Below are 27,666 nucleotides of genomic sequence, written 5' to 3' on the forward strand. Positions count from 1 at the left end.
GTGAATGCGGGGCGAAGGGGGTACAGGTAAACATTGCCGAGAAGAAAGCCTCGCCATCTCTTGATGCATCCGACTCATGCCCCAGTCATCGCTCATCGTCTTGTTGCCCGAGACATTTATTCGTCTTACACCCAACACCGTGTTTGCACGCACCGTAGGCACGGTACAGTCATGATTAGAGACCGGAACTCGACACAATTCCCCGGATCGATCTGGCAGCTCATCGTCCAATCGCAATGAATGAATGCTGCTCCGATCATGTACAACCTCTTGACAGAAAATCACAATCCGCATATTATCCTGTCCCGATCGGCCCAGGCTCGAATCCGTGGCGGGACTTTAGGGACAATGGATCAGAGCCAAACAAGGAGAACGACCTCAAGGTATTTCACAGAGACTTTAAACTCGTTTGGAGCGTTAGAATATTTTGAACAGAGAATTCACGTCAATGATCCGAGCCTCTTGTGGTGAACCGTTGGTCGGCCATCCAAAAAGTCGTCCCGAGAAAAACCCACGGGATTGATACGCCCACTACTCTGGAAAGTAGCTCTTTTCTCGGATTGAATCCCGCGGATGTTTCTCATGAGCCCGAATGATGGAAAGATAGATTCGTCATTTTGATAAGATTTATGGACATTCGGGATATAGACTCCATCAGACCTGTAAGTTGCCTGGAACGAATTCCTTCAATACTATCGAATGTGAAATCGGTTAATGCGAAATGGAATTTTCGCTCAGCTCGCCGTCTCCATTATCTGTAAGGAAAGAGCCAAATCGCATGGAGCCCTGATTGCGGACGAAGTACGAACAATGACGATCGGGTAGCTTGACAGCGCCGCAGATGAGGAAGTCCGCCATTGTGGTCTTTAAACAAAGTTTTCATTCGTTGCCAATTAGAGGAAGTTCACCGCTATTCGGCCAAGCTTTTAGCGTCTTCCATTCCGCCAAATAAGCGCTCGGCGAGCGGAACCTCTTCTGGCAGCAAAAACGGCCGTTCGGATGGCGCGGAAACAGCTTTTCCGTTCTCTACTCAGGGGCTCAGGGGTCAGACACAAAACGATTCTTCGGTCATGATTCTCAGCCGAGGTTTGATACACAATTCTTCGAAGGATGTCAAAATTGAAATGCTCAACTCTACTCCAAGGAGGCGTTTTCGGACGGAGGGTCGTTTTTATCTTGGTAGCTGCCTCGAATCATTAGACAAGTTGTGTGTTTCGAAGTGACCTTCAACTTACCTTGCCGAGCCGTTTAGGCGAACGGCAACGCTTGGCCTCGATCTCCAATCAGACAAGTCCATGACAGATGATTGTCCGAAACTCAATCAGGTCGAAGTGGAATGAACTCCCAATGGTGGAACATGCGGGTCGCAAGCTGCGAATTTATTATGTGATTTCTTCGGGTCCGAAGCGATTCGCCGGAGACTCGATAGTTCGTTTTTACCGAGTGAGCGCCACCGGGAGTGTATGCTCTTCTTCCTCTGACGGGATGAGAATGAATACGCAATCAATCGCTTGGTTAGATTGTTTATTAAAAGCTCTTCCCAAGTTAGTTTTACAAAATTCTTAAGTATCTCGCTATCTTACAAGTTCCTTTCACTCTTGATTCGAATGAGGTGAATCTAGCCTGTCCGACACGCTTCGATTACAAATCATGTCTTCACGGCGATGATTGTCTCAACCATCTTGAAACTGCCCGAGAGCCCACCGTTCGAGGACGTACCTCGAGTACGGCACTTGCGAAGGAATGGTAGATACTTCTCGAGGAAAACCTCGAAAATGCGTTCGGACGTGGGCAGTCCACCGCGATTCCAGAAATGAGCACATACTCTTCCAAGTCACCAACCTTAGAATCTCCGAGCCTCGCTTAAGTGAGCAGTGCATGAAGATAGATTGACCGGTGTCGGATTCAGGAATATAACACGAAGACCAATGGCGTTCTCTCTTGATAGGAAACTACCCTAAATTTTCGGAGGATCAAAAATGGAAAAATCTTCCTCGACTCCCCGAGTCGAGCGGAGTTCCCCTGGTTCCGATTCGGTCATATAAGATTTTCTTTTCCCGCGATATTCGAAACTTCATCCAGTGATCGGTACATTACAACGTACTCGCTCTGAATTTGTAAAGCTAGAGGTATGCTCGCAAGAAATATACGCTGGAGGGATCCCCTTGTGCGCCCAGCTGGAGATGCCTCGGGAATGTTCGAAAGTCTTTCCATTTATGTACGTGGCGCATCCAATGGATGCGTTCGCAATAAGTGTATAGGAGGCTCCGCTCGACAGTTGTTGCATTCGTCAGGTTGCTTGAATTCCCCCATGCCGTTTTTCCGTTGAGGCTTGAAGAGTCCGAGGGACGTTCATGGATATGACATTGAAAGCAGTTTCTATCATCTCCGATCCGGATATGAGTCCATCAAGAATGAAATCATGATTTCCGCCCAGTAATTTTGGCCCCGTCATAGCGTCGAAGTTCTCGGGCCATGATAAACGCTGTCGGCACTCTGTCCGCCATCACAGGACCAACTTGTTTCGCCACGGTCATTCGCGCATGAATGTCTAAAGTATAATGACAACGACATGATTCGGAAACGACTTTCGACCGTATTCGGACGTTCTAATTTGATGCCAACGGGTTAAGGAGTTAAGGCGATGGATCTGCACTTCGTCGTCCGAGGGACCAAAATATGAGCCGCCGAGGTCGGAAATCGCTAGAGCCGAATCTGACCACCTGAGCTCAGAGCCCGACCGGTGGGCGGCCGAAGCCGACATGAGGGATTCTGTGATTTACAAGACTTGGTAACCAACCCGAACGGAAGAAGCCGATCATTGAAACTCATCGTCCATTGTTTTATTCATTTTCGTGGTCGTGATTCCGACGCTCTTAATTTTCTCGCTCTCATCATCATTGTTATAAAAACTCATATGATATCCGTTCTGGCTTCCGTTTTCCTCGTTCTTGACATAGATCCCTCGAATATATTACGCTCTACGCCCTTTCTTCCCGCTCTTCACATGTTCTCTCAATACCGAGAAACGTGGAACGCCGACTCGCAACGCTCCGTCGGGCTGCAACCTCGAGCGGGGTCAGGAGCTACTACATTGAAAACTGTTCCTCTATCAGAACACCCTCCTCTCACAGAGTTCTTCGGTTCACTTTCCCCAACGCTCAGAACGAAGTCAGTCCTGGCGGTATGCGTTGCGACATTGCAGGAAAAGTCGATACGAGTTATTGTGACCCCGCTCATACTCAGTGCGCGATGTTAGGAGGGGATTGATAACCAGAAGAGCATCCAACTCCAAACGTCTCCAAAAGCTCCACAGGAGGCCCTAAGGCTGGAGGCCGTTTTGCCGGACGACCGTCATGTAGTTGAGGCTCGAAATCGAGTAGCTTCTGACACGGCTCGTTATTTTCATTGGTGTCACACTTCGGTCTCACACAACGGCTACTACTAATCGATCGATCCTGTGAGAGAATTTATTGTGAAGTTTGTATTTACATTCAGGCACGCACCACACACACCGAAGTTGACTGTTGACAAGATGAACAAGACAAGTCAGCCACTGCAGCGGGCCGATCTTCCTGCCTCCAACTATCACAGCGACGGCGAAGTCACGTTGTTTTTGCCTGAAAACCAAAACGAATCTATGAAATCAGAAGCGATTTCTGCCTACCGAAGCGATCATGCGAAAACTTGCATGCAGCAGTCAAGGTTCTTAATGAGGAATGAGGCGTTACAGTGACTTGAGAACCGGTAGCTGAGACCTGGATCTAGCTCAGAGGAAACGTTCCTCTTCTCTATATCTCACAATTAATACGGGAGGCGGGAAGGCACCACAATCGATGAAGTCCCCACATCTCGGAGTCGAAACAATGATAGACCGGCATCACCTGACCGACCTGACGATGGCTACTACGACGATCAGCTGATTGTCATGCTCGGATCGGCAGCGGTCAGAACTCTTGCCCGATTTCAAGTAACTCCGATGCAATCGATTCGATAAGCTGGGAAACTATCCAGCGATTTGTCAACGTTGTAAATCTTTTGACGAATCTCACAATGGGCAAAGTCGACAGAAGACTTTTGTCCTACATTCGGAGCCCTTCGGCCACATGAGTCACTCCGTTTGGTCGTTGTGCCGGCGGTCGCTTGCTGGTTTGCGTGTGCGTTACGGCCATGTGGGTTCCGAAAAGCTACGTCGTCCGTTGTCCGCCCGGCAATGCACAGAGAAACTCGAAACCACGCGTTTTCCCGAGCAGCGGGGGCTCTCATCTCCCGCGCCGAGGGAACACCATAAGGGCTATGCAGTAGCGAGAGACCGGAGCCGTTCACCTGACAGACAGACACGTGGATATACAACAACGCAAGGCTTACCTCCGCTATGGGTCGTGTACCCTCTGCTGAGGATGGCCTCAAACGAGTGCTTAGCAGGCGCATCCCCCGTCCTCCTTCGGTTGTTCGATGGGGCCGTCCTTAAGATCTACGTCGACGATGTCCTGCTTGCTTCGTTCCGTGTTTTCCATACCGGGTAAAGCGTTGGCCACTCGTCGGAACAGTTGCTTGACGTTGTAGCCGGATTTGGCTGAGGTTTCTATGAACATAACTTGAAGCTCCTTGGCTTTCTTCTCACCGTCCTCGGTGCTGACCTGTCGTTTTTCCGACAGGTCGGTCTTGTTCCCGACAAGCATGATTATAACGTCGGTGCCCCGCTCCGTGCGCACGTCATCGATCCACTTCGAGGTCTGATGGAATGAATTCGCGTTGGTGATATCGTAGACGACGACGGCTACCGTCGAGTCCCGAATATAGGATGGGATCAATGAGCGAAAACGCTCCTGACCGGCGGTGTCCCATAGCTGTAGGCGCACTGTGCGGTCTTCGAGGTACATGGTTTTTGACAGGAAGTCGATGCCGATCGTTGCCTGGTAAGTATTGTCGAACGAGTCGTACATGAAACGTGTGATCAACGACGTTTTGCCGACGCTCTGTTCACCGAGGAACACGAGCTTGAACTTGCGCAGGGGGTTGCCGAAATCCGAGTTCGTCATCGTTGTCGGCGACACAAATCTGTCCACCAAACAAGCTATTTACAACAGCCGACACTACAGCTTTCCTCGTGCGATATCCAGGACGGGCAGTTCGTTCGAATTCGGAACTTTCGCACACTGAGCGCTTGACAGTCGCTCGCTTTTCCACACCACCACACTAGCAGCAGCGTCTTAGGAGCCAGTTGTTAGTAGTGGCAGCCGCTTCCAAGCCACACGTCAGTTCGTTGCTGCTGCTGCTGCCACACCTCAGACCGTAGTTCCGCTGTTTACCGGTGGGCTGAACGCATTGCTCCGCGAGCGGGAGGTCTTTAGGCCATTGTCAGCACTTCGAGACTGCAGATCTCGCGCGCCTAGCACAGATCCCGTGAGACGAGCAGGTAGTTCCCTCACCGTCGGGAACACGTTCCCAACGTGGTTTCGCGAGCTCCGCTCGGACGCGGGGAGGCTGCGGAGCGTTCGGAAAACGCTCCGTTGTGGAGATGAAGGTGAAGTCAGATGAGCGATGCGGGGCAAACGAAAGAAAGAAAAAAAAAGTGAGGCGAGCGGCTTCTTCAGAGAACATCATTTTCGGTTTACCTTAAGGAAACCCGAAACGCTGAGTAGATCAGGCTTCCGGGAGCTCCCAGGAGGGTCCCAAGAAACTATTGATATCGTTGCGAGCGAGTTCGTTTAGAGCAAATCAACGCCGGTGACCTGTCCGAATGGGGGAGTTCGGTCCACATGAGGACACCCCCATGTCGATTCCTGATCAGCCGCAAAAATGAGCGCTTGAGACCGAATAGTCACGGCGACTTTCGGAGAAAACGTCTGTGCCCTGCGGTCGAGGGCTACGAGTGATCGATCGATCCATTATTAAAAATTATAAATATTCATTATTCCATCTCCGCGTCGACATATATTGGAGTCCGAAACGCTCTTGGCTCGGAGGCTCGCTATGAGATCGAGTCGTCTCCTGAATTCCGAAATAAGGCGACCCGACAATTCCGAGGGCATCGACTCTTCCCTGGATCCGATCTAAGGAACCTGCAGCGCATGCGTTCGAAACAGTAAGGTGTCGGATGATTGTAATCCCGTTCGGGAGAAGCGAGGTGGGTGTTCGTTATCATCGCGGCGGGGATTCCTCCAGAGACTCACTCACCTGTACCCGGGAGCCTCTCCGACGCGGGACGATTAATAATAATGCCCAACGCACTCCCCGACTGTCATTGAATTCCGGCACCAGTTTTCAATGGATTTTTTTTTGTGTGAAGCCCGTCTGCCTCCGCTGAGCGAGTTCTGTCTCGAAGCTCTGGCATTATCAAAGTACCTTTCGAGCTCTCATAGAGACCGCAGCTCGCCCCTCTTGGCGATTTTCCATGGATTCCCAGCTTCTCGATCAGCGAGGATCGAAACCTACACCGGATCAACTCCGTTTTCACGTCGTAATGTTTGGTCGTAACACTCTCATACGATACGCCCTTCGGAGCCCTGAAACTTTTGAAAGCCGTTTCCTTGATCTCGTCATTCACAAGTTTGTTCTCGTCGAAACCGTTGGTTGGAAAATAATCGAGCGTACAGACGACATGGCGGTGACGCTGCTGGTGACATGGCCACTCAAACGGTGCCACTAGTTTCTCGGTTACGACTCTTTCTCTTTTAACACAACCGTTCTACTCTAGAGCTCTCGTTCCAGCGTCCGCTTTTAAAAGCCGTAGAGTGACGAGATCCTGTCGATGGTGGCCTGGCGGAAACTAACTCAGTGGGAGCCATTTGACGAGCGACTGGGATATTTTGACGATATTTATCTCCTCCCCGGCTGTCCTCTATCGTCGGCGTCGTCCCCTGTCCGAGATTTCTCCTCGCGGTGGGGAAATGGAATCAGAGCAAGCGACTTTTGTTGCTGCAGGGAGGAAGTCTGTCGAAAAAAAATCTCGGACAAAAACGTTAAATGAAGACGCCCCTCAGAAAACGAATCCAGATACAGCATTCAAACTCAGGCAAAAAGCACGGACACAGTTTGTTTTCATTGTTTCTCCGTTTGCTTCATGAGCCTTTGTGGACTCATCGCACTCTCCCGAATATTCATCAGCAGCGTGTTGCGCTTCGGGTGTATATAGCTCGGTGTCCGCTCCGAGCGATGGCACGGAACGCGTGTCCAACTTTGAGCTTCTTCCCGATAAGTCACATCGGGGCCGAATCACAATTCAGTGAGCGGATAGTTCCCTCAGCGCATACTTTCCATAGGAGCTGCAACTTTGCCTCGCGGATCAGCTGTACGCTTTCATTGGACTCCGAATCGCACCCTGCATCGGTCGTCTATTCGAGCAGCAGCGCTCGCGGGATTTTCAAGAATCGTTCGCATCGCGAGTTTCGGACCGCCTTCTCCGCCTACTCGTCCTTTTATTGTGGGCAAGATGAGACCGCTGCTGTCTCGTTGCCTTATTATTAAATAGTAACGGGGTTATGATATTTAAATTGCAACAGTCCTAATTGCACATCTGGTCGGTGGCCAGGGACCGTTAGTTATTACATTTGAGAAGCCGGCCGTCCGTTCGGCTAGCCGAGCGGCCGACCACCCGAACGTCTGTCCTCTTGCTCGCTCTCTCGTTGAATCGCTTGTTTCGTTTGAGCGAGCCACGCGAAGTCTTGCCAACCGGGCACCCCCATCCGAGAGCGGCCGGGCTGACACACTCGAGTCAAACGCCAGAACGAGGGAGAAGCATCGCGAGCCATCAGCGATAGCCCTTGGCCACCTCGACAACGGGGCGCCTATTATACAATTTAAATTGTAACTCTGAGCTCGCCTCTCGCCGAAAAGCATGAGGATTCCAATTCACTTTTCAATTCGGGGTAGGTATCTCTTACCACCCGCTTGTCAGCTCTCTCCACGGAGAGGATGCAGTAGGCCGTTCAACGATCATATTCCCACTCCGAAGTTTCGCCCGCGCGTCGCTCGCCCTGGTCGTCGTTATGATGGAGTTGATGGGAGGACGCATGAATTTTCCGAAAATGCGCAAAACTTGCCGAAAAAACTCTCCCTATATGATTTTCACTCTTTACTACGCCCAGAGGATTCCCCACACGATCAGGAAATCGTCCGAGTCGGAAAGATGCAAATATTACGGAAGCCGACACGAGCGGTCTGTCCCTTATTATCGGAATTTCGATCATGTTTTCTACTCTCCACTCAAAGACGCTACCGTCACACGGATGACTCAAGGGATCGATGACGCAATGGTCAGCACATTTAACAGTTGACGGAAGTCGCTGAGTGTACGTCTTTCCACAATTATTAGAACGAAGGATTCCAGGTCCACGCTCCTGAGCAGAGATTCTCGGAACACTAAACCCGCGAACTGCGATCGGAAATCGGCGGGATCTCTTCCCATGAGAGTTCATCTGACGGAACCCGCTCGGTTGTCAGTCGAGGGATACTGGGAAAATGCTCGGTTCGAATACATAATTTAGCGAGCCGCCCAGTTTCTCGAGAGAAGTGCTCCCAGATTTCAGTTATTGGGGTCGGATGAGTTCTTCGAGAATTCCAAGCGACCGTCGTCAGACGAATATATATACGCGCCGTTTTCAATAGAGAAATCACCGAAGATGTATCGCTCCGGACACTCTTAGACAATGCATTCTCGATGCGGGGTCGCCGCAAAGCCGGTCGCCGTTACGTGCCCTGGGAATCTTGGGCCACTTGAACTCACTTTCCGCGAGTTGTCATCTCCGCCGATAATCCCACTCAAAAGACAACGGACAGACAGTGTCGACGTTGGTCGTTCGTTCGCGAGATGGAGGTTGACGAGTTTTTGACTCCCTACAGAAGACCTCCTCGAACCCACGTTGCTCAGCCAGTTCGCGGAAAACGTGCCGCGCCATGCTGTTGTTTGAGTTTCCTCTCGATCTTGTCATTGGCGACGATCGCTGTATTTTCTCTGGCCGTCGTTTACCTCTACGATCGGATACAGTTCATGGGATCGCGGCTCGAGATCCTGGAGATGGCGCACAAGTCGCCGGAATACGTCGAGTTCCGAGGAAAGCACGTCGAGTGTTTCGTGACAGTGCCCAGCGCGCGGATGTTCATGACGAGGTCGAATTCGCTCAGTTCAAACATAACGAGTCGCGACTTCACTCTATCCGGATATCGGGGAGAGCTACAGCTGGACGTTGTGCAAGCTTCGACAGCTTCAGAGTATCTGAGCATCAAGTACAGACCGCTGTCCGGTGTGAAATTCCCCATGCACAAAATGATTTCGATTCTGCTTCTGAATCCACGAGACGATGACTTGGGAATCCAGAAGCAGTTCAGCACCCGCGAGGAAATCGGCAAGGGAGCCACGATGTTCATCGAGCCCAACGGTTCATCCTGGGGAACGAATTTCTGTACGCTCTCTATAATCGATCGCTTCGTGAACAACAACTACATATGTGTCGAGGTGAAAATCACGGATCTGATTTCCTGATCGATGAGGAACGTCGTGTCGCCTACTGATTGTGAGAGGAACTTCTTCCCCGTTCTATGACAGTATCTCGAGAGCTCAACCCTGGGAAGACAATGCGTCCCGCCAATGTCTCACGATAGCTGAGTCATCCCCTGGAGCTCAGGCCAACCGCTCAGATAGAGATCGTATTTATTCCTGCATCGTCTGCTAGTCGTTGGAGCTTGCAATCGACGATTCTCACCGAAAATCTGAGATACGCCGTATTTTGTAAATGTTGAATGAGCCTGTGGAGAACAATAAAACGCAAGCAGCTGATCGGGAGTCTCTTCTTTCTCGAACGCTGCAAACTTCGGAACGGCTCCCTCGACATCAGATTTTCCCACCGTCAGGAGAGGCAACCGACGCCGGAAGTAAATCGAGCCAGGAAAAGCGGTGAAGGCCAAAACTCGAGAGCATTCCACTCGACTACGATCAATGCTGATGGGGGATCCCAACCGATGGGATTCTGACCTCCAGGTGAAAACTGGGTAGCTCAGGAGATCTGACCCTCCTAGCCGAGAACTCTCACAGCGGGAGGGGGGTTCTGGAAGTCAATGCATCGATGTCTTCTCTTTTGCATTCAATGGAGGTGCGCGTCGGTCAGTGTTGGAGGAGGAACCGAAGGCGAGAAGAAGCGAGCTCAGCGGAGGGATAGACTGACTCGCACACCGACCGACGGAGTCAGCTAGGCACAGGAAGACGGCAGAACGGGAAAAAAGAAAGTCTGAAAGGTAGCAATGAAAGGAGGGAAGTGCCGGGGACTGTCGGAGGAGGGATTGAAGAGGGAAAAGTAAGGAAACAATTGAGAAGCCTTCCTCTGTTGTACTCAGGTGCGCAAATGCTCCTTGAGCGGCGCTTCCATGGAAGAAGAACGAGGCTGGGGAGAGAATCGAGAAGACCGGCACAAGCGAGCAAGCGAACGAGCCAGCCTGCCAGCCGGCAACGGAGAGGAGTAGCTCTTCAATGGGCGTAAGTCTGTTCAAATTGTTCCTCACCGACTGGCTTGCAGTGTAGATGGCTGGCTGGATGGCTGACCGGCTACACCTGCGCCCCTTTCATGGACTCCGTCAACTCAGTCTGGCTGAGACAGCCATCGTGCGAGCGTAGCCACCACTTTCACCGGAACACACTTCAACACATAGCCATTCATCGTTTATCATTCTCTCAACTGAATATAATCCGAGCACAATGAGCAGCCTACGACCACACGGGGATACCGACATGGCGCTGCCAGAGGGGGAAGAGGGCACATCGGATAGGCGATCTGGGAACAGCTCGTCTACTTGCATCTCCAGGGAAGTCCCGAAACTGATTCTGATCCCAGCCTGAGACGTTATCCGTAATATTCGAGCACACATTTGAAGCGAGTAATTCTCCGGATATCTGTGGAGGGGGATGAGCTTCTGCGCGGAGTGAGTGGAGAGCCTGACGAAAGTCCAAAAGGATAATTCAATCTGGAGAAGAATAATCTTGGGACCTGTGGTTGGGATTCCCGACGTCTACGTTTGCTTGAGGGAGGAATCAAGAAAAAATTTAGCTCTCACAGCGAAGCCCACCTTTGTTGAAAGAGGGAAATGCTGCAAAGCCAGCAAAGCGTTTAAGGGTAGCGGCAGCCGAAAAAGATCCCGGGAGAAATGCTCGTTCTGTGCTTCACTTCCCCCACTTCCTCCCTCAAACATCCCTATCAAACCCCCTTTTTATGGAAGTGCCACGAAGGGCCATTCGAATTCATGGTCCGAGCCCGGCGCTTTACCCAGACGCCCGCTCTCGGTGCTCGCTTCTCACCTTTTGCCACCTTCTCCATTGCCCCACTCACCTGCCTTCCCTCGCCCCCGCTCCCGCTGCTCGTTCCATTCCTGCGGCAAACAGCGCGTGAAAAGTCGTCAGGTACCCCGAGTGCAGGTTTTACTTAAGAGCACGAGCCCGAGAGCACTGAGCCAGTCAGCGAGCGAGCGAGGGAACGAACGAACGAAAAGGGACATTCATTGTATTGCATGCTCTTTCTCCGCGAGGCTTCTCCCTGTCCCTCCCGCAATCGGCTGCACCACCGGAATAGATTATCTCGACCAGACCACAACACCTCCAACGGATCCGATTCGTCCCCAGCGGGGTATCGGCTCGGAAAGGTATAGAGTTTAAGGTATGGAGCCCCGAAAAATGCCTCTGGAAAACTATATGGAAAAATCAGCGCGCCGAACTTCCTCCCTCGCAGAAATTCCTTGAGTTGGCTACATCATACGAATGGTGACGATACATCCGTACATGGCCGTCCGGCCTTTTCCCTGAAATCCTTTATCGAGTCAGCCGGGAATCAAGAGTTTTCCCTATCCGTGCAATTTCCTCCTCGGATCGAGTACGCAGGTGTCCCAAGAGTACAAGCCAAAGAAGCGTCAACATCCGAGGTTGTTTCGGGCTATGCAGGAAAATGAAATCGATGGCGGACATAAAATACACGGGCAGCATACGAAAGGCGAGGGAACGAGCCAAGAAAACGAATAACCTGAGCTGATCGTCGGACGAGCGAGCAAGCAAGCGAACGCTCCGCCGCCTGCTTTTGTTCGTGGCCGCTTGCTTGCCTCCCGCTTGCTCTGCCTGAATTTATGATACCCTTGACTTTTCGTTCTTGTACCTGAATATGGCTCCGCTTCAAGTTACAGCGCGGCCGAACCGGGTAGGGTTGCTGCTGCTGCTGCCTAGTTTCACGACCACAAACTAAGGAGATGAAAAACAGTTAGGTGTATGCGCGTGAGGCAAGTGAAGGCTTCAAGACTCTGTGGGGGCGAGGAGCAGTGCAACAGAGCAGCAGTAGAGAAGGGGCAGGCGGCGGGCGTTCGGTGAGTTGGTAGGGCGGTCGGGCGGGGATTGGACGGGCCCGCAGACTGACGGACTGACAATAAGGCCCACGGAGACTGAAATGTGTAACAGCTCAGGGTGCACGAAACGAAGGGCGTGAACCGAGAAGCTAAAAAGCCGAACGATCCCACAGCCAGACTCGGCGAGCCAGACCACCAATCCACAAAAGTTGTCTAATTTTTCCCAAAATCCAGCCAACACTGATCTGATTTGAGGGAGAATTTTAGTTTACCGCCTTTTCCCCCCTTCACTCGTTTTGCTCGCTTGTCTGTTCGTTGCCGAGAGCAGCGAGCGGACGAGCGAGCAAGCATGTAAGCAACCAGTTAACGGTCCAGGACAAGTCCCTAACTCGGGTCTGGCAGTTTGCTCCGTGTGAAGTAGTGGAGGAGCTTTTTGTTAATTACCACCGGAAGGCAGCTCTCAGAGCTGACTCCAAACGCCATCAAGAGCTTGTCGAGTGGAATTTTCATTCTCAACTTCCGGCCTGTGGGAATCCGGCAGGTCGAGGGAAGCTCTGAATTTTGATTCGGTCGATGACGAACCGCTTCGAGCATATCGGGAGGCTATCGATGCAGGGATCCGCTTCAAGGAAGACGAGATGATGATATGGAATTCGTGGTCCGGACATCGTTGAGCTCTTTCACCGTTCGGGAAGGGGTCACTTCGAGGTCCTGTGAGACTTATTTGTTTCTCACGTTCCGCGTTGTCGATGGACGGGTGTGAAAGGTTCTGAAAGAGATCCGATGGCGGCATGCGAACGCATCGGTTGAGCGCATCGCGTCTGCTCCGTCTTCATCAGAGGTTAAGTGCTCACTCCGGAAACTAAGGCATTACTCCTTCCGTTAGCAGAGCGACTAGTCAACTGACCGTCTGGTCATCCTGCTCTTCTCGACCCTCCGCTCTCCTTTTTCTGTTAGTTCTCCTTCAGTTCCTCTCGGTTCTTCCCCAATCCCCACTCGCCCTGGGCAGCGTTCCTGATTGAGGCGTAATGAGAGATTCCCGGTCAGCTCGGGCCCTGTGCCAACACAAGCAGCACGGGGGCTCGTATTTGCGGGGCTTGTGATCTGGAGTCTAGGTTCAGAGAAGGTTCGAGGGGGCTCGGGCCGATCACCGATTGTCATCATCAGCATCGAAAACCATAACCGACGAGCTACCGTTGGCTCTTGGAAAAATTAGATTTTTTCTCTGGGTTCATGTTTACGATACTTGTGTGAGGGTTACTTGTGTTCCAATAATTATTGTGATAATTATTGTGATAATTATTGTCATAATTATTGTCATAATTATTGTCATAATTATTATAATGGGAACGATCATTCATATACGGAACGAATTAGAATTTTTATACCTGACAGGGAAAACGGATCTGGAAGTCAGCCTTCTGAGCGGATTCCTTCCTTCGATTTCAGGGGAGTTAGTCTCGCACCAGTCCGATCTGCAGCCGTAGCTTCCCGGGATCGCTGTGAGGAAACGGTAAGGAGATTAGCCGGGAGTTTTCCTTCGAGAAAGAAGGGCAGCTCATCGAACAAGTTGAGGTACAATCGGAGATCTCCCGCAAGTTATTCGAAGCCCGGCTGCGGTCGAGGATCTACAAATACTGTGTTCAGACTCTACGTGAGAGGAAGCGTCTCGTTACAATCTCTGGAAGAAACGCCTCGTTTCAATGTCCGGGGGTGCACGTCCTTCCGCGTCGGATTCCGTGAGCCGTCTCGAGACGCTAAACGGGGTCCACGGTTCGGCGCCGTGATGCGCCACCACGCGCAGCCCAAACTGTCTTGGTTGGGAGTTTATACTTGGCTGCTGTTGTCCTGCCAATTGTTGGTTGATGATGTCGTTTGCTCTGGTCGTTGCTGAGGCGATAGTTCTAATTCTTGTTGGTCGTTGTTGTTGTCTCTATCTCTGTTTCTCTCGTACGGTGTGGGCATGGCCGTGTTTATTTTGGTATTACTCGACAAAGAACTCGAAGGCTGACCGTAGGGCTCGGCACCGACCGGAGTGCTGGTGGTTCGTTCCCCCGGCTCCGCTGGGCCAGGCTAACGATGCGGAGCGCCCATTCGTATTTGCTTATTAGACTGAAACGATGGAATGAGAGCGATAGATAGAGAAATGCGAGACATCAAACAGCGCAGCTAAGTAACAGAGAAAGCTCCTGATCGGCGACTCTGTGAGATGTTTCCTATTTTTGACTTCGGTTTCGGTAACGGACTTCGTCCTCGCTCAGTGAGTAAACCGTTTCGCTCGTCGAGAGGAGAGAAGCGGGAGGCGAGACCAGGAGACCGGTCGGGTAAAGCAAAAGGTTTTCGGGATTGCACGGGGCGAAAACGGGCAAGACAGAGGGGCGACTGACCGGCGTAGCTCTAAGCCGCAGAGTCTAATCTGGGATTTGGCTACCTGACCGACCGACTGACCGGTCGGTCGGCCTCCTTCTTTGTGCTGTTGTCGTCGTCGTCTACTCGACGCTCTAGATCTAGATCCTCTATTTCCTCCTCAGCTCTCTTTTTCTGATCAGATTGTGCCAATCCTCGTTTCTATTATAATAAGATAAATACAGGCCACGCTCAACAACGGGACTACGGCTATCCCTAAGACCAACGAGTTCTTGAGTGCTCGAAACAAGCAGTCACACAAACACCACTGCGAGCAACTGTTTTCCAAGTGCTCCGGATTTAAGTCTACACAGGGCCGCCCTTCTATTGTACTTTGTCCGCTCGACTCAGGACCCACGTCGCTCGACCTCATTCCCGATGGGAACAGACTTCGGATGTCCGAGGAGTTCTAACCCGGACTTCACGTCACGATTCTCATTCTCACGCCGGAGTCGAGATCAATCCGATACTGAACGGAGCGGCGGCTCAACCCCCGTGCGGACGATCAGTGAAGAGTTCCTTCTCGTCGAAACTTGATATGTTCCGGACATCGTGAATTTGTCTCCGTACTCAAGGTGTCAAGTTTGGTGGGGCGCCCTCGCCTAAAAACGTGCCCAGATATCGCTTTGTCATGCTTTGGTTGGTTAGAGCATCGGCGTTCGTCATCCGAGCGGTGGCCAATACATCCATAAAAACCGTGCACCTTGCTTGTCGTCCTGAACTCCTCGGGATGCCATGGAGCAAGAAGACGACAAGAGGAGGAGGGCGAGTGGTAGCGGTCCCGTCGAGATCGGCCGGGAGCCATCTCAAAAAAATCCAGGACGCATCGAGAATCCGCAACTTCTTCGACCGTCGCTCCTGTTGGGGCTCTCTCCGGTGCAGCTGTACCCATCTCCATAGCCCTCATTCTTCCTCCTGTTGGGATCCTCAATCTCTCTATCCGGTTTCTCTAAAAATGTTGCGATATTTAGAACGACAAGTCCTCCTACAACATGATTTATACGGGTTTTTAGAGCTGCCCAACTGACTGTCTAGCTGGTCTACAGCAAACAAGTCCTGCTTGAATCCATGGAGGATCAAGAATGGCATCACGGACAGGGCCACAAAGGTGCTGCGCCGGTTTTCTTTTTCTCCTCTCGGTCCTCTCCGCTTCTCGTTTTTTTTCTCGGAGGAGCGGAGGGGTTTTTGTGAAGGTGATTTGCTCCATTCGAAGCAGCACAAAAAGTTGTATTCGAAAGTCGAATCAGTTCTCGTCTCTTTTCGTCGTCGTCTCCCCCCCCTCTCCGTATACGTCGTCGGATGCTCTATATCTCGGCCTCGTCCGACGGCGCGGGACCGAGGTCTCAAACGAGTCCGGAAAAGCGTCCAAATTAAATCGGAAAGATCCGCTCGTAGAGCGCTCCTTTCCCCCCCCCTCTCGAGAGTTCTCGACATGGGAGCGGGGAAGCGCGTGATTTCGCAGGAATAATATCCGTGCATTCGTTTCATCCGTCCGGAGGGACAACACGGAATATTCGGAGCGACGTGGGCGGACATCGAGAGGTCCATCGGGGACGAATCGGGAGCCTCGCCGGCACTCACCTCGCTCACGCAAACTATTGGCTGGGAGTGGAGCATTTCTGGGCATTTTTCTCCGGTCGGCTTGCTGTCACGTCTAGGGATAGCCAGCGCCTACATCTACCTCCGAAGGGCCTCGTATGATGTGATGGAGAATCTATCGATGAGCGAGGGATATAATTGTGGCACGTTCGAACAATCGCAAGCTTAGACGGCGCGTCCATAGCCACACGTTCTCGTACGGCTCCTCCGGGAACGGACATGCTCACATCAACACCGAAGCCATCTTCCTCCTTCGTTCATCCGTTTGTTCGCCGGTCGCCTTCGTTCGATTGTATCATCGAGCATAGCTCGAATAACCATCTGAGGAAACGGCGAAGCCACTCACTAACGCCAACCAGTTCCAACTCCACCGCCAGCCTTGGCACCGACTCCGTAGTAACCCGGTCCGGAGATCGTATGATGCTTTATTGTCCCATCGTTCTCCCCGTGCCATCGAGACCTATCGGAGATACCTATCACGTCGAGCTCCCGACGCCGGAAATAGTAGAACGAACACAAATTACGTGAATGCTCTATCATAGGTGCCTTGGCGATGCCGACGTTTGCTCAATTCATTCAATTCCATCGCGGGAAAAGACCTCGGGAGATTAACGAAGTCCCAGGGTCGCGGGGGCCGCGTAACCCGGGGCTTGGAGTGGTCATACGAAAATTCCGGCTCCGACTTAGAGAAAATCTCGGTCTCACTCGAGACTCCGACACACAGAGACATCCGGTCAATGAGCGTTTTAGAATCCAGCGGACGCGCTCGGATACCGGATAGGTGTGGTGTGGGGGATGGCGCTCCAGAGAACGCAGTTCCATCTCGGAATGCCAACCGCTGTGCGGGTATCCAAACCCCCGTTCCCCCCTTCCCTTCCACCCTCGGTTAAGGGTGCTACCTGTAGGCAACTCACGAACAAACCATTGTAGAGCTTAGCGGGCCTCCGAGCCCGTGGGCGCTCGCGGGAGGCTCACAAACAGAGAGACCGACAGCCAGCTAGGCGATCGCCTAAGCTAAACAGACTGACGGACAGACATGGTCGCCACCGACGGAGGCGTTAAATTGATTTAACTTCTTCATCTCATCTAACTAATGCAGCCAGCGAACGCGCGCATCTCCTCGCCCACTCCTTCCTGTGATTCAGCTTCGCTTGCAAGTTGTCCCACAAGAGGTACCAAAACATTCCATTGGCTAAGTGCCTCGCTTTTCTCGGTTCCGGCTCCTGGGCGGAGTCACGACCGTCGAGCTCTGGGATCTCCGAACCGCAGCTCGGCGACCGTCGCTAGAGACCTGTTCGAATCGAGGGATCCTCACTCAATTCCAATCCGAGATCTTGGGATCCCCTGATCTGCGTATTAGCTACTGGAGAAGGCTGTAGAAAACGTCGCAATCTTATCGGAGCCGCGATGAGATCTCCAAAAAATCTACTCCGCCTCAGCGAGGTCAAGTATCGTGAAAAATTTCCCGACGATTTCCCTTCCGGTCCCTTCCATCCCTAGTTGCCCGAATCCGGAGCGACGCTCCGTTTCGCGAATTTTCTCGCGCGGATCCACAACTCCGCATCTGTCATTGCCCATCTTGCCTGGATCTGGTCGGTCGGTTAGACGCTCTCTCGCACTGGCGAGCGAGCCCATGGAACGTCGCAATGCTTTGTTTGAAACACGATGTCGTCGACCACCGACATCACTTAATGGAACAAAAGTTGATTATAGGACGCTGGTCGGCGGCGATTTTTTAAAGCGTCGTCCTGTTTGTTCGTCGCCCTTCCGTCTGTCCTGTCTCACTTATGTATGTGCGTATGTATGTTTTGTATGTACATGCGTGCGAGGTTGCTTGAATCCCGCCGTACACCGCGGTTGCCTGGTATCAGTTTTCCGATGTCCCCCATCCGCGAGCGGCTCCTTCGCTGTGTCGCGGTGAATCCATGGACGGGATAGGGACCGAGTACGCGAAAGAGTTGAAAGCGAATGGCTTGGAAGCTATTCAAAACGAGGCTTTCCATTACCCTCTACTTCTCTCTTGTTTTCACCCTTTCAGTTCATTCCCCGGTCGATCGCTAATTCACTAGATTCGATCCAGACACGATTCCACACATGTATCATCTTCATCAAACATACATTCTTAACTTCGGAAATGAGCTCCTTCTTGTGCTCTGGTCAATAATAGATCTTCCGAAAAGTCCGTATCCGAAAAGTGTAGACAAAGGCTGTCCTTCATGGAAGGATGTCCTTCCAGGAACCGCCCGGCAATGCCTGGATATCATTCCGAGGAAGCGACTCGCCAAAGAAATCAGAATCACGCGCACATGATTCGCCGCAAACGCCAGAAGCTTTCAGGAACACCGAAACAAGTTTCCCTTCCGAAACTCACATATTGTTCTGATGGAAAGACTCGGCCTCAGCTCGATGAAGTAACAGGCTGCCGAGAAAGCAACTTGCGGGCTAAGGTGAGCAGTGAGTTAGGAGTTTGGATCCCGCAAGGTGGCAGAGGCCGTGTGGAGTTTCCCGCTGCGTTCACCTGCCGCGGACAAGGGGAATCGGGAAAACCAGAGGGATCCGGAGTGACCCCGAAAAAAACACACCGAAGTGGCTGCGGAAAGGTGTCGCGAAAATGGGTCGATATATCTATGTATGTATTTACTATTGAAAGGGAGCACGGTTGATCGCTCCAATCTGGGTTTTGATTAGGCTCCGCAGGCATCGAAGACCTATTCTGGACCGATCTGGAAACTCGACCAGAAGAGCACTTCTGTTCCACCGACACGGAGATGAGATCTCCATAAGCAGTGCCGTGACCTGATATGTACTAGAACCGCTCGATAGAGGCCGACCCGCCGACATTTCGTGGTCAGTGAAATGCGAGATAAATTGTGAGCATCAGTGCAGGTCTGCGAACTTTCACACGAACAAAGAGATTCGGTATTGTCAGAGCAAATGGGATTCGTTCTAGGTCGACAGCGGGCTCATGCATCTTAACGTGCGCGTTGTGTTAACAAGGATCCACAAGAAGTGTGGAACGCTGTGCTGGAACAAAAAAATCGTTCTATTCGCGACAGAGAGTCTTCCGGACGGAGGTGTCTGTCCGGAACTAGAGAGAATGCTGTCTTTTAACGCCTGGATCTGTGTCAGATCGTTTGCGAGTCATCGCTAACACCTTGAAATGGAGCAGGACCACAACTATGTTTGTGGAAGTGCTCTATCATCAATTTCGGCACAGAAACAAAAAGCACCTTTGTTTCTGGGACAGTTCTACAGAACGACATCTTCGTCGCTTGAAAGATGCCATCGATTTCAAGACGAGCGCGTGGGCTCTCGGAAAAGCTCGACCCTGCAGAGCGGCAATGAGCAGAGAGTTTCTTACTTACTCTATCAAATATTAGGTTAGTGTTTCTTGAGCGAGATAAAGCGATGTGCCTTCCGATGTTGTTTCCGAGTCATCGGCCCGTCCCGATGGATATAGAGATTTTACTCTGTGAAAATTACGGACCACGGACAGAGCTCCCGGGATCGGGCCAGGCCCGAGAGAGTTGCCGAACCTCTCCGTAGTTTCAGTATTTTCCCACAGCTCTCAATAATGAGGACACGAAGCTCGACAGCGCTTTTTTGCCGTTTTTGATGAAGAGCTTCAGAAATCCAGAAGTTGTAAATCACAAAGCCGATGTCCCGATCCGTGTTGTTGGCTTAGGGCTCGTTCCCCCTTAAGCTTTTTTTTGACGTCATCAAAACTGATTGTTTTTAGACGATATCTCAATAATTTCTAAGCAGAGGGAAGCCTGAGAAAAGGTGCCGTCTCACGGCCGGGAGACGTTTAGCCTTTCCTTCGAGATCGTCCTCTTAAATGTTTATATTCTGTAAAACGGTCGCAGAAGTCAATGCGCTCGAATTGCTGAACGCGCGGCTCGATGTTGTAAATCGCGGGGAGTTGCTCCTTCGCTGCTGACGGTCGGTTCGTTCGGCGGCAGGCGGCTCGAGAGACGAAGTCAGGTCAATTCACTTGTCAGTACGCGGAGCTATATGCGTGTGTACAATGCCTACGTTCTCTATCCAATGTCCCGACCAATATGCGGTACCTGGGCATTGTTTGCGGTCAGGCCGCCCCCCATGCCGACAAGATATTGCACTTAGGGACGCCAGTGGGGCAAAACCACTTCACCGCGCTCTGCGTCACCATGAGTCGTCCAGCGAGCCAGTCGACGGAGCTGGGAACGAACGAGCGACCCGCAGCCTGCGCGTCAGGTAGATAGAAAGAATCTTGCTTCTCGTAACATCAACATCCCCAAGGAGCCGAGCCGTCTCTCGTGAGAACCTCGAGCGGGCGTCCCTGTTGGAGCGCCTCTGCGAAAAGCGAAAATAGGTAGGCAACGTTTTTGAAAACGACACCGCTGCTGAGGTAATTTCCTGATCGAGCCCCATTCATATACATACCTAAACAGGGTCCTGAGAAAGGCCGGAAATGCTTATTCGATGCTCATCATGGATTCAGACTGGTATCCTTCGGTACGAGTCGGGGGAAAAGGATGATGTTTCGGACAAGGTAAGCTCCGGCTGTTTAGTCTACGTCCCGGCCGTGTCGCTCGCTCGATCCGTAAACACCAGTAGTAGCGAGCGGATCGGAGTTGACTAGCGGAGACAAAAACCCGGAGGCCCGCATTCGACGCTCGCTTTTCGTCGAGATCCCCGTGAGAGAGGTGTATTTACTTTTAATAATCGGCTCTTCCGCGCGCCGATGGATGTATATATTTATATTAGTTCTCGTCGCACTGTGGGAAGCCTACAAACGAGCCTCTGTTACCTATGCCGCGGCACCGAAAGACAAAACACTTCCCGTTTCCAGAGCCGACAAACTTTCTTGAGATAATCTATACAAATGACAGCTCCTCTCAGAGCCCTTGACGAAATTCACCCTACTCGTCGTTGCTTCAGGACCATCGGAGTTTCACCACTGGGTGAGGATCTTGGAGCGCTCGCGAAGGATGCGAAGCGCTTTGCTTAGTCCCGGAAACTACGGTTCCGCAGTAATTTCGCACGAGGAATAATTCGTCGAACTCCGAGGCTCGGAGCTCGCCTCGATTGAGCTTTCGCTGAGACTGTCACACGGTTTACGCGAGGGATTCTGATCGGCCTCAACAACAGCAAAACATCAAAGTGACAGCGGTCTGCGAAACCTCTCGAAGAGTTACGGCCTGAGTGCTTCCTACAGCCAGAACAGAATGGTACCAGAACTAGAGAGAGACTTGAAGCATTCCGGGCTCCGATGGATGCGTCGGTCGTCGAGGTTATTCAGAGCGTGTGATAGACTACTAGATCTATTTCGGATCGTTGAGAACAGGTTGGGTGTGTTCAGCTCCGTATCGGAGTGGAACACGGTGCTGTACGGGGACTTAAATCTTAATCGCTGCTCCTCAAATTGGCGCGGGAAGTCGACCGCCGCGTCGCTCATAGAAATTAAGGGCGATTAGGGGGGGGGAAGGGCCAGGGGGCGCGAGCTAGCGAGAACCCATTCAGATTATAAGGTCGGTGGACTACCGTCCAGGTATTTAAGATAGGGGAACAGACTTGTGTTTCTCGCAGATTGACTGCGACCCCGGGTCAGTTCTCGGATCCACTAAGGATTTGAACCGTCTATTGCGGAAGAATCCCCATCCCGGTGTAGTATCACAAGATAATCCGACGGAATCGCTCACATCGTCATCGTGTACTGCAGGGACTGTTCGGGAAGCCGATAGAACGAGAATGCCCATGAAACATGCACCAGCATCGTCTTACGAGGACGCACCGGACGTCGCCGATCGGAGACCGGACGAGGCAAGCAACGAAAAGCTGCTCCGACGACGGACACACGCACATTGATTCGATGATGCGAGACCGGCCAATTGAATTCCTCGGACGAAAGGAAGAAAACCGAATTTCAATACGATCGTCCTAACATGTCGCCGAAGTTCGCGGGGCTTTCAAATTCATGACGCTGACTCGAACAACGCGACGTCTGACTAACTTAACTGAGGATGATGAAGAACGCCTGAATGGGGAACGACTTCTTCCTTCACGAAGCAAGCGACATAATATCAGCTAGGGAACGAGCAGAGTATCACTCACTTTTTCCTTTCTCGGCTGGCTGTTCGATGTCCGCCCGCTCCTCGTCAACATTTGAAATTCTCGGCCGCGCGCAATGACCCGCGCGCTATACGGTGGCCATCGGTCGGCTCATAGCTCTACGCGAATCTCTTCAAGCGGGATTTTGCAAAAGCCATGTGGGTGGTAGAGAGCCAGAGCCACGGTGGAGTTCACACCGCAGAGCTCGATTTTAGATCGTCCGGGTGCGCATTCTCAAGCGCGGTTGAGCAAGTGCCTGCATCTGACGAGCGCCGCAGCCGTGGAGTCTACCGTCAGCGAGGAACTCCGGAGTCGATGACCGTTAGCTAATCGACCGTCGACTAGCAAACCAATGGCTCTCGAAGCTATTCCTAATATTTCATCTGTTTCTCTCTTGCTCTGCAAAAATTCAAGTCGCTGACAGGTCGCGCAGGAATCGCATCGGAACGAGCACATCTTATGCCGATGGTGGCGAGGCATAGAGCCTTCTCGCATTGGACAACAGGAAATTTTCGGCAGACTCTCGAGATCAGCACCGCCTGCCGGATCTCATCGACCTCTGAATTTGAGGAAGAAAATAAAATTATGATCTCGCCCGAATTAAAATGTAAGGAGTTGTAATCTCGCTCGCTCGCTCGCCCGCATACCGCGCACTGGAAGACTGGCAGTGATTACATCTCGCATTCAGCACGAACAAACGCGGAACCTTGTTCTTGCTGTTCACACATTGGACATGTTACAGAAACAAATGTTTTCGGCCGGCGCGAGTCCACATGTCCGTATGCTACAGTCCTTATCATTGTTGTCTTTGTCGTCGTCATGTGTTAACATGGTCAAAGTTGCCTGGCTCTGGCGGCATGGGGTGCGCCATGTGTGTCACCGTGGCACTCGCTCAACCGAGATCAATGAGCCGACGAGTTTCATCAATCTTCTCCGAGTTCATGCTCTGTCTACGCCGTGTCCGCGCTCGCTCATTAGATGCTCTGGCGAGGTCTGCGAGACGTTCAGGAAGTCCCGGTGCCGAACGGAACACTGAACGATCTACACGGTGTAGGAGAGTCCTGACTTCGGTAATTATTCAGCTCCTCAATCGGGATTACCCCGATCCGTACGTCGGAGGACTGACTCTCGATAACGAGTGGTTCGAAACAATCACGGATCCAGCTGCGCAGGTGACCGTAGATGTCACCGAGTGAGCTCTTGCAACAGCAACCTGGCTCTCGCTCGGATCGTGTGGGAATCCAGAGCGGGGAATCGATCTCACCGATCCACGACGACGCCGATAGTTTATTTTATTGGATTCGGTGTGATCCAAGCCAGGTACCTCCTCCGCAGCTGAGAAGGAAGCCGGTAAACCCACACGCTCACATTCACACTCACTCCACCCGCTCAGTCAGAATGAAAGTAGGAAAAAAGCGACTCGCAGAAAGATTTCGACCGAACGACCCACCGACCGACCGATTGATCGACCGGCTCGAGAGAATCCCAATGCGGCACCGTAGTGAGAAAAGCGAGCAACACAAACGTAAATAAATATAGTATACACATGCATGGCCTCCGACCGTGCGTGGGCTGTAGCTCCGGCTGCGCGGTCGGCCGCTCCCTCCGCTACGTTCGTTCACGGATCGAGATGGCCCGGCGATCCACAAGGTGGATCGCGGCAATACGAGAAACAGACAGGAACCGACCGATCGTTTACCGGACTCGACACTTGCTCTCGGAGTGTATCTCCCTCAGACGATTTTTGAATGAATCGGGCACGACGAGATCGAGTCGATTGCTGAGTAATACCGTAGGAGCCCGGGGTCGATAATCGGAAGAGTGAAAAGATTTTCGTTTTTCCGGAGATGAAATTCCTCATCGTCAGCCCCGCCTTCGATTCTTAATATAGAATCCGGGGAATCCAAGACTAGAATTCGATTGATTCTGGAAAATCGTGTGCCCGAGATTCCGGAGAATTTTCGCGAATTTCTCGGTGCTCGAAACGCCAGGGACGAAGGAGTGAGACAACCATCGGACTCGCGAGAGCTGGGATGGGACACTGCATGGGACGAAATTGGTCGGCTGACCTGGCAGGAATGCGTGCAGAGCGAGGGGGCGTGAGACGTCGGTGCGAGTTCGACTAAATAGCTGCCGCACGCTCTCAGATCCCTTGAGGTGGACCGTATCGGTGGTAGCGGTCGCGGTGGTCACTATTGGCCATCGAGGGTCGCTTGGTTGGTCGACCGACCGGTTTGTCGATCGCTTGGTAACAACAAGTTGAAACAAGTTCTCCTCTTTTATCCCTGAGGAGTTCGACTAGCGAGGACTATCCGAGCGGGCTACGCCAGCTAGCTCATCACGGTTGACTGACTCACGAGTTCCTCTGTTCCAAATGCAAGCATGTGCCGCACGGCTTCTTCCAACCCTTCTTGGCGCTCTCACCCACTCTCGCTCTATCCAGTTGGGATTACTTACAGCACCCGACTGCTTCTCCTGCCACGCGGAAAACGCCAGACAGCCAGCCATCCCGCCAGGCAAACGGGCGGATACGCGGCCGAGCGTTTTTTTTCGGCCCTGCCGAGCGCTCGATACAACCAACTGAAACATCAGAGTCCCCACAACGGGAGACACGGGAGCAAAACACAATTGCTCGCCGTCTCCCCTAAAACTTCATTCCGAGACTGTGGAGCGACCGAGAGGAATTCCGATAGCGAAGCTCTCGACTTTCCATCCATATGCAGCCGCTGTTGTCTCGGTATTACGAAGTTCCCCAACAACCCACAGAGGTCGCGGGTCGTTCGAGAAGATGCCCGGAAAGCAATCATGGAACCCTTTTAGATCCATTTTGATGTCGCGGCACGATGAAAGGTCAGGAATCGTGCCGAATTCAGTCCATGAATGATTTTAAGTGAATAAATAAGCTATGCATAGAAATTAATGTTATCCCGGATCGGGGCGCCCCCAGGCCTTCATCTATACATATAAAAGGGAGATGGCTTCTGTATGTATGTCCTCTATGCATTCCTAAACGACCCATAGTATCGGCATGAAATTCGGCAAGAATGTCGACACCGAATCCGAATAGGTTTTAAGCCAGGCAAAACACGACGAGGATCCTCCTAATTCCGGGAAATGCCAATTTTCCCTGTTCCCTCACATTGTCGTCCTCCGATTCTGGAAGAAAGAGAGCACTAGCGGGCGCTCTTTAGCGCTCAGAGCAATACCGGGAAACGCGAGTTTTTGGTTCCACACATTGTCGTCCTCTGATTCAGTTTGAATGAGAGCACCCGTGAGCAGTCCTAAACGGAATATCGAAACGTATCGAATCGAGCTTCCGAGGAGGTGCTGCTCCTTTTTTGACGGTGTCCGAGGAGGTGTTGCTCCTTTTTTGACGGTGTTGACAATTCTGCAGCGTGGATCCGAAGGCATGTAGACCAGCCAAATGGCATAATTTTTCATCATCAAATTTTCATATGCATGCGAAGTGATGCCACCTAAACGTTCGGCACTCGGTCGTACGACCCATCAAGCTCAGCAGAAACGAACTAGGAGGATTTTGGAGACAGATTCGGAAAACCGAGCTCGATTGGAACAAAACCGGACCTATATCGCCGAAGTCCGATCGTTCGAGACCACTTCACAACGCCAATCGAGGTTGTCAGCCAATCTTGCTCGCGTTTCGCAAAGACGGGCTGGGGAGTCTGATGAGCTTTGCGATCAAATTCAAAGCTGAACCCCCTGGAATGTGCTGTTCTGGCGGTCGAGTTAAACTGCCGGAATTATCTCCACCACCCGAACCTTTAGCATCATGGCTCTTGGGCGAAACAACTCAAGCGAAACATTTCTTGGCCAACATTCGGCGATACAACTCATGCTTCCAAATGACGCCATTCGGGGCGACAGAGATTTCTCACGGTAATTTCATGCCAACCTTCAAGGTGCAGGGGCAGATTTACCATCTGGCAGGATCACTCCTCCCGCTTCCCGAGTCTGACCATAAGTTCCTCCAAATTTACTTCATGGGGAACTCAGAGGATCAAATTGAGCAGCGATGTCGCATAGACTCGCAAACTCACCGAGAGATAATTGCTGCTCTTCAAATATTGTTCGATCAGCATAATTCTTTAGTCAGACTTTTCAGGACTGCTCTTGAACTTATGCCGACAGATGAGTACGTGATTGGCATCAAAGCCGACAATGTCCTGTCGGCGAGCACAGAGGTCGATACAATGCACCTTCGATTGACGAAGTAGCCATTGTCATGGTGGGGGAAAATTTCGATTCGCGGGATATTGTATCACATAGGAAAAGCGGCGTCTTGAAACGTGTGAGTGAGACTCATCGATCATTCGATGCTTTGCAGTATCCGATCCTTTTCTGGCAAGGGGAGGATGGCTATCATTTTAATATTCGTATGAGGGAGCCATTTTCAGACATTGAGACCGACAAAAAAGTCAGCGCAATGAACTATTATTCGTATCGATTGATGATGAGAGACGATTCGGACAATCATATCTTGAGATGTCGACAACTATTTCATCAGATATTATTGCGCGAGTTTTCAAACAGAAACTGAGAGGAATGATCGAATGCATCACGAAAAAGCATATATTCGGCGAGACTCGATGTTGGATGTATTCCGTCGAATGGCAGAAGAGAGGCCTACCCCATGCGCACATATTAATATGGCTCTTCGTCAAAATAACTCCAAATAGAATCGATGACATCATTTCCGCCGAGATCAGTTTCTATGAATGAGAGCTCTTAAATGAACAACTTTGAAACGGGAACGTTTTCCGTGCTACGCAATCCAAACAGAGGAACACAGCCGCGAAGCGGCGACGGGCTCCGCTAGTCAATTTCTAAAAACAGCCTCCGCGGAAACAACCGTCAGCTTCTGTCGAGGAAAGTCGTCGACCTGGGAAAGCGAACGACTCGACTGCGTGAAAGTTGCGAAAGCTCGTGGCTCCGAGAATTCTCTCGGGATAGAAGCGAATGAGCACCGAAAGCATCCAGGTACGGAGGGATCGGGGGCTAAGCTTCCGCGGAGCGATGTTGCAGCTCGGGAATGAGTTTACCCGTTACTCCGAATCGATGAACTGGGGTTGGGTTGCGCGCTATGGTCGGCTCGCTTCTCGCCAGCTAGCCAGCGACAAATATCGACGATCCACCCGCTTGCCATCAGAGTCGATACAGCTCCGACGTCAACGGCTTCTCTACGCCGCGACGAAAGCCGACGATGACAACCGCGATCACGAAAAGGACGAGTGC

At 51.7% G+C, this 27,666-nt stretch overlaps 1 protein-coding gene and 1 pseudogene across 1 annotated transcript; one reads left to right on the forward strand and one right to left on the reverse strand.

Annotated features, from left to right (window-relative positions):
* Positions 1-3,458: 3,458 nt before the first annotated feature.
* Positions 3,459-5,284, reverse strand: Rab6 (RAS oncogene family member Rab6). The gene is made up of 2 exons (XM_003748562.2): positions 4,369-5,284; positions 3,459-3,620 (listed from the first exon to the last, which is right to left on the reverse strand). The coding sequence occupies exon 1, from the start codon at positions 5,040-5,042 to the stop codon at positions 4,419-4,421; it is 624 nt and encodes a 207-aa protein (XP_003748610.1). The 5' UTR covers positions 5,043-5,284; the 3' UTR covers positions 3,459-3,620; positions 4,369-4,418.
* Positions 5,285-26,138: 20,854 nt separating this feature from the next.
* LOC114828506 (uncharacterized) lies at positions 26,139-27,153 on the forward strand (annotated as a pseudogene).
* The last annotated feature ends 513 nt before the right edge of the window (positions 27,154-27,666 follow it).

This window comes from Galendromus occidentalis, unplaced genomic scaffold (assembly GCF_000255335.2).
Source record: "Galendromus occidentalis unplaced genomic scaffold, Mocc_1.1 scf7180000077536, whole genome shotgun sequence".
Classification (NCBI taxonomy): domain Eukaryota; kingdom Metazoa; phylum Arthropoda; class Arachnida; order Mesostigmata; family Phytoseiidae; genus Galendromus; species Galendromus occidentalis.

Bases quoted from the DNA above. Each gene is read 5' to 3' on its own strand.
- Rab6 (XM_003748562.2), bottom strand. From the start codon at position 5,042: ATGACGAACTCGGATTTCGGCAACCCCCTGCGCAAGTTCAAGCTCGTG.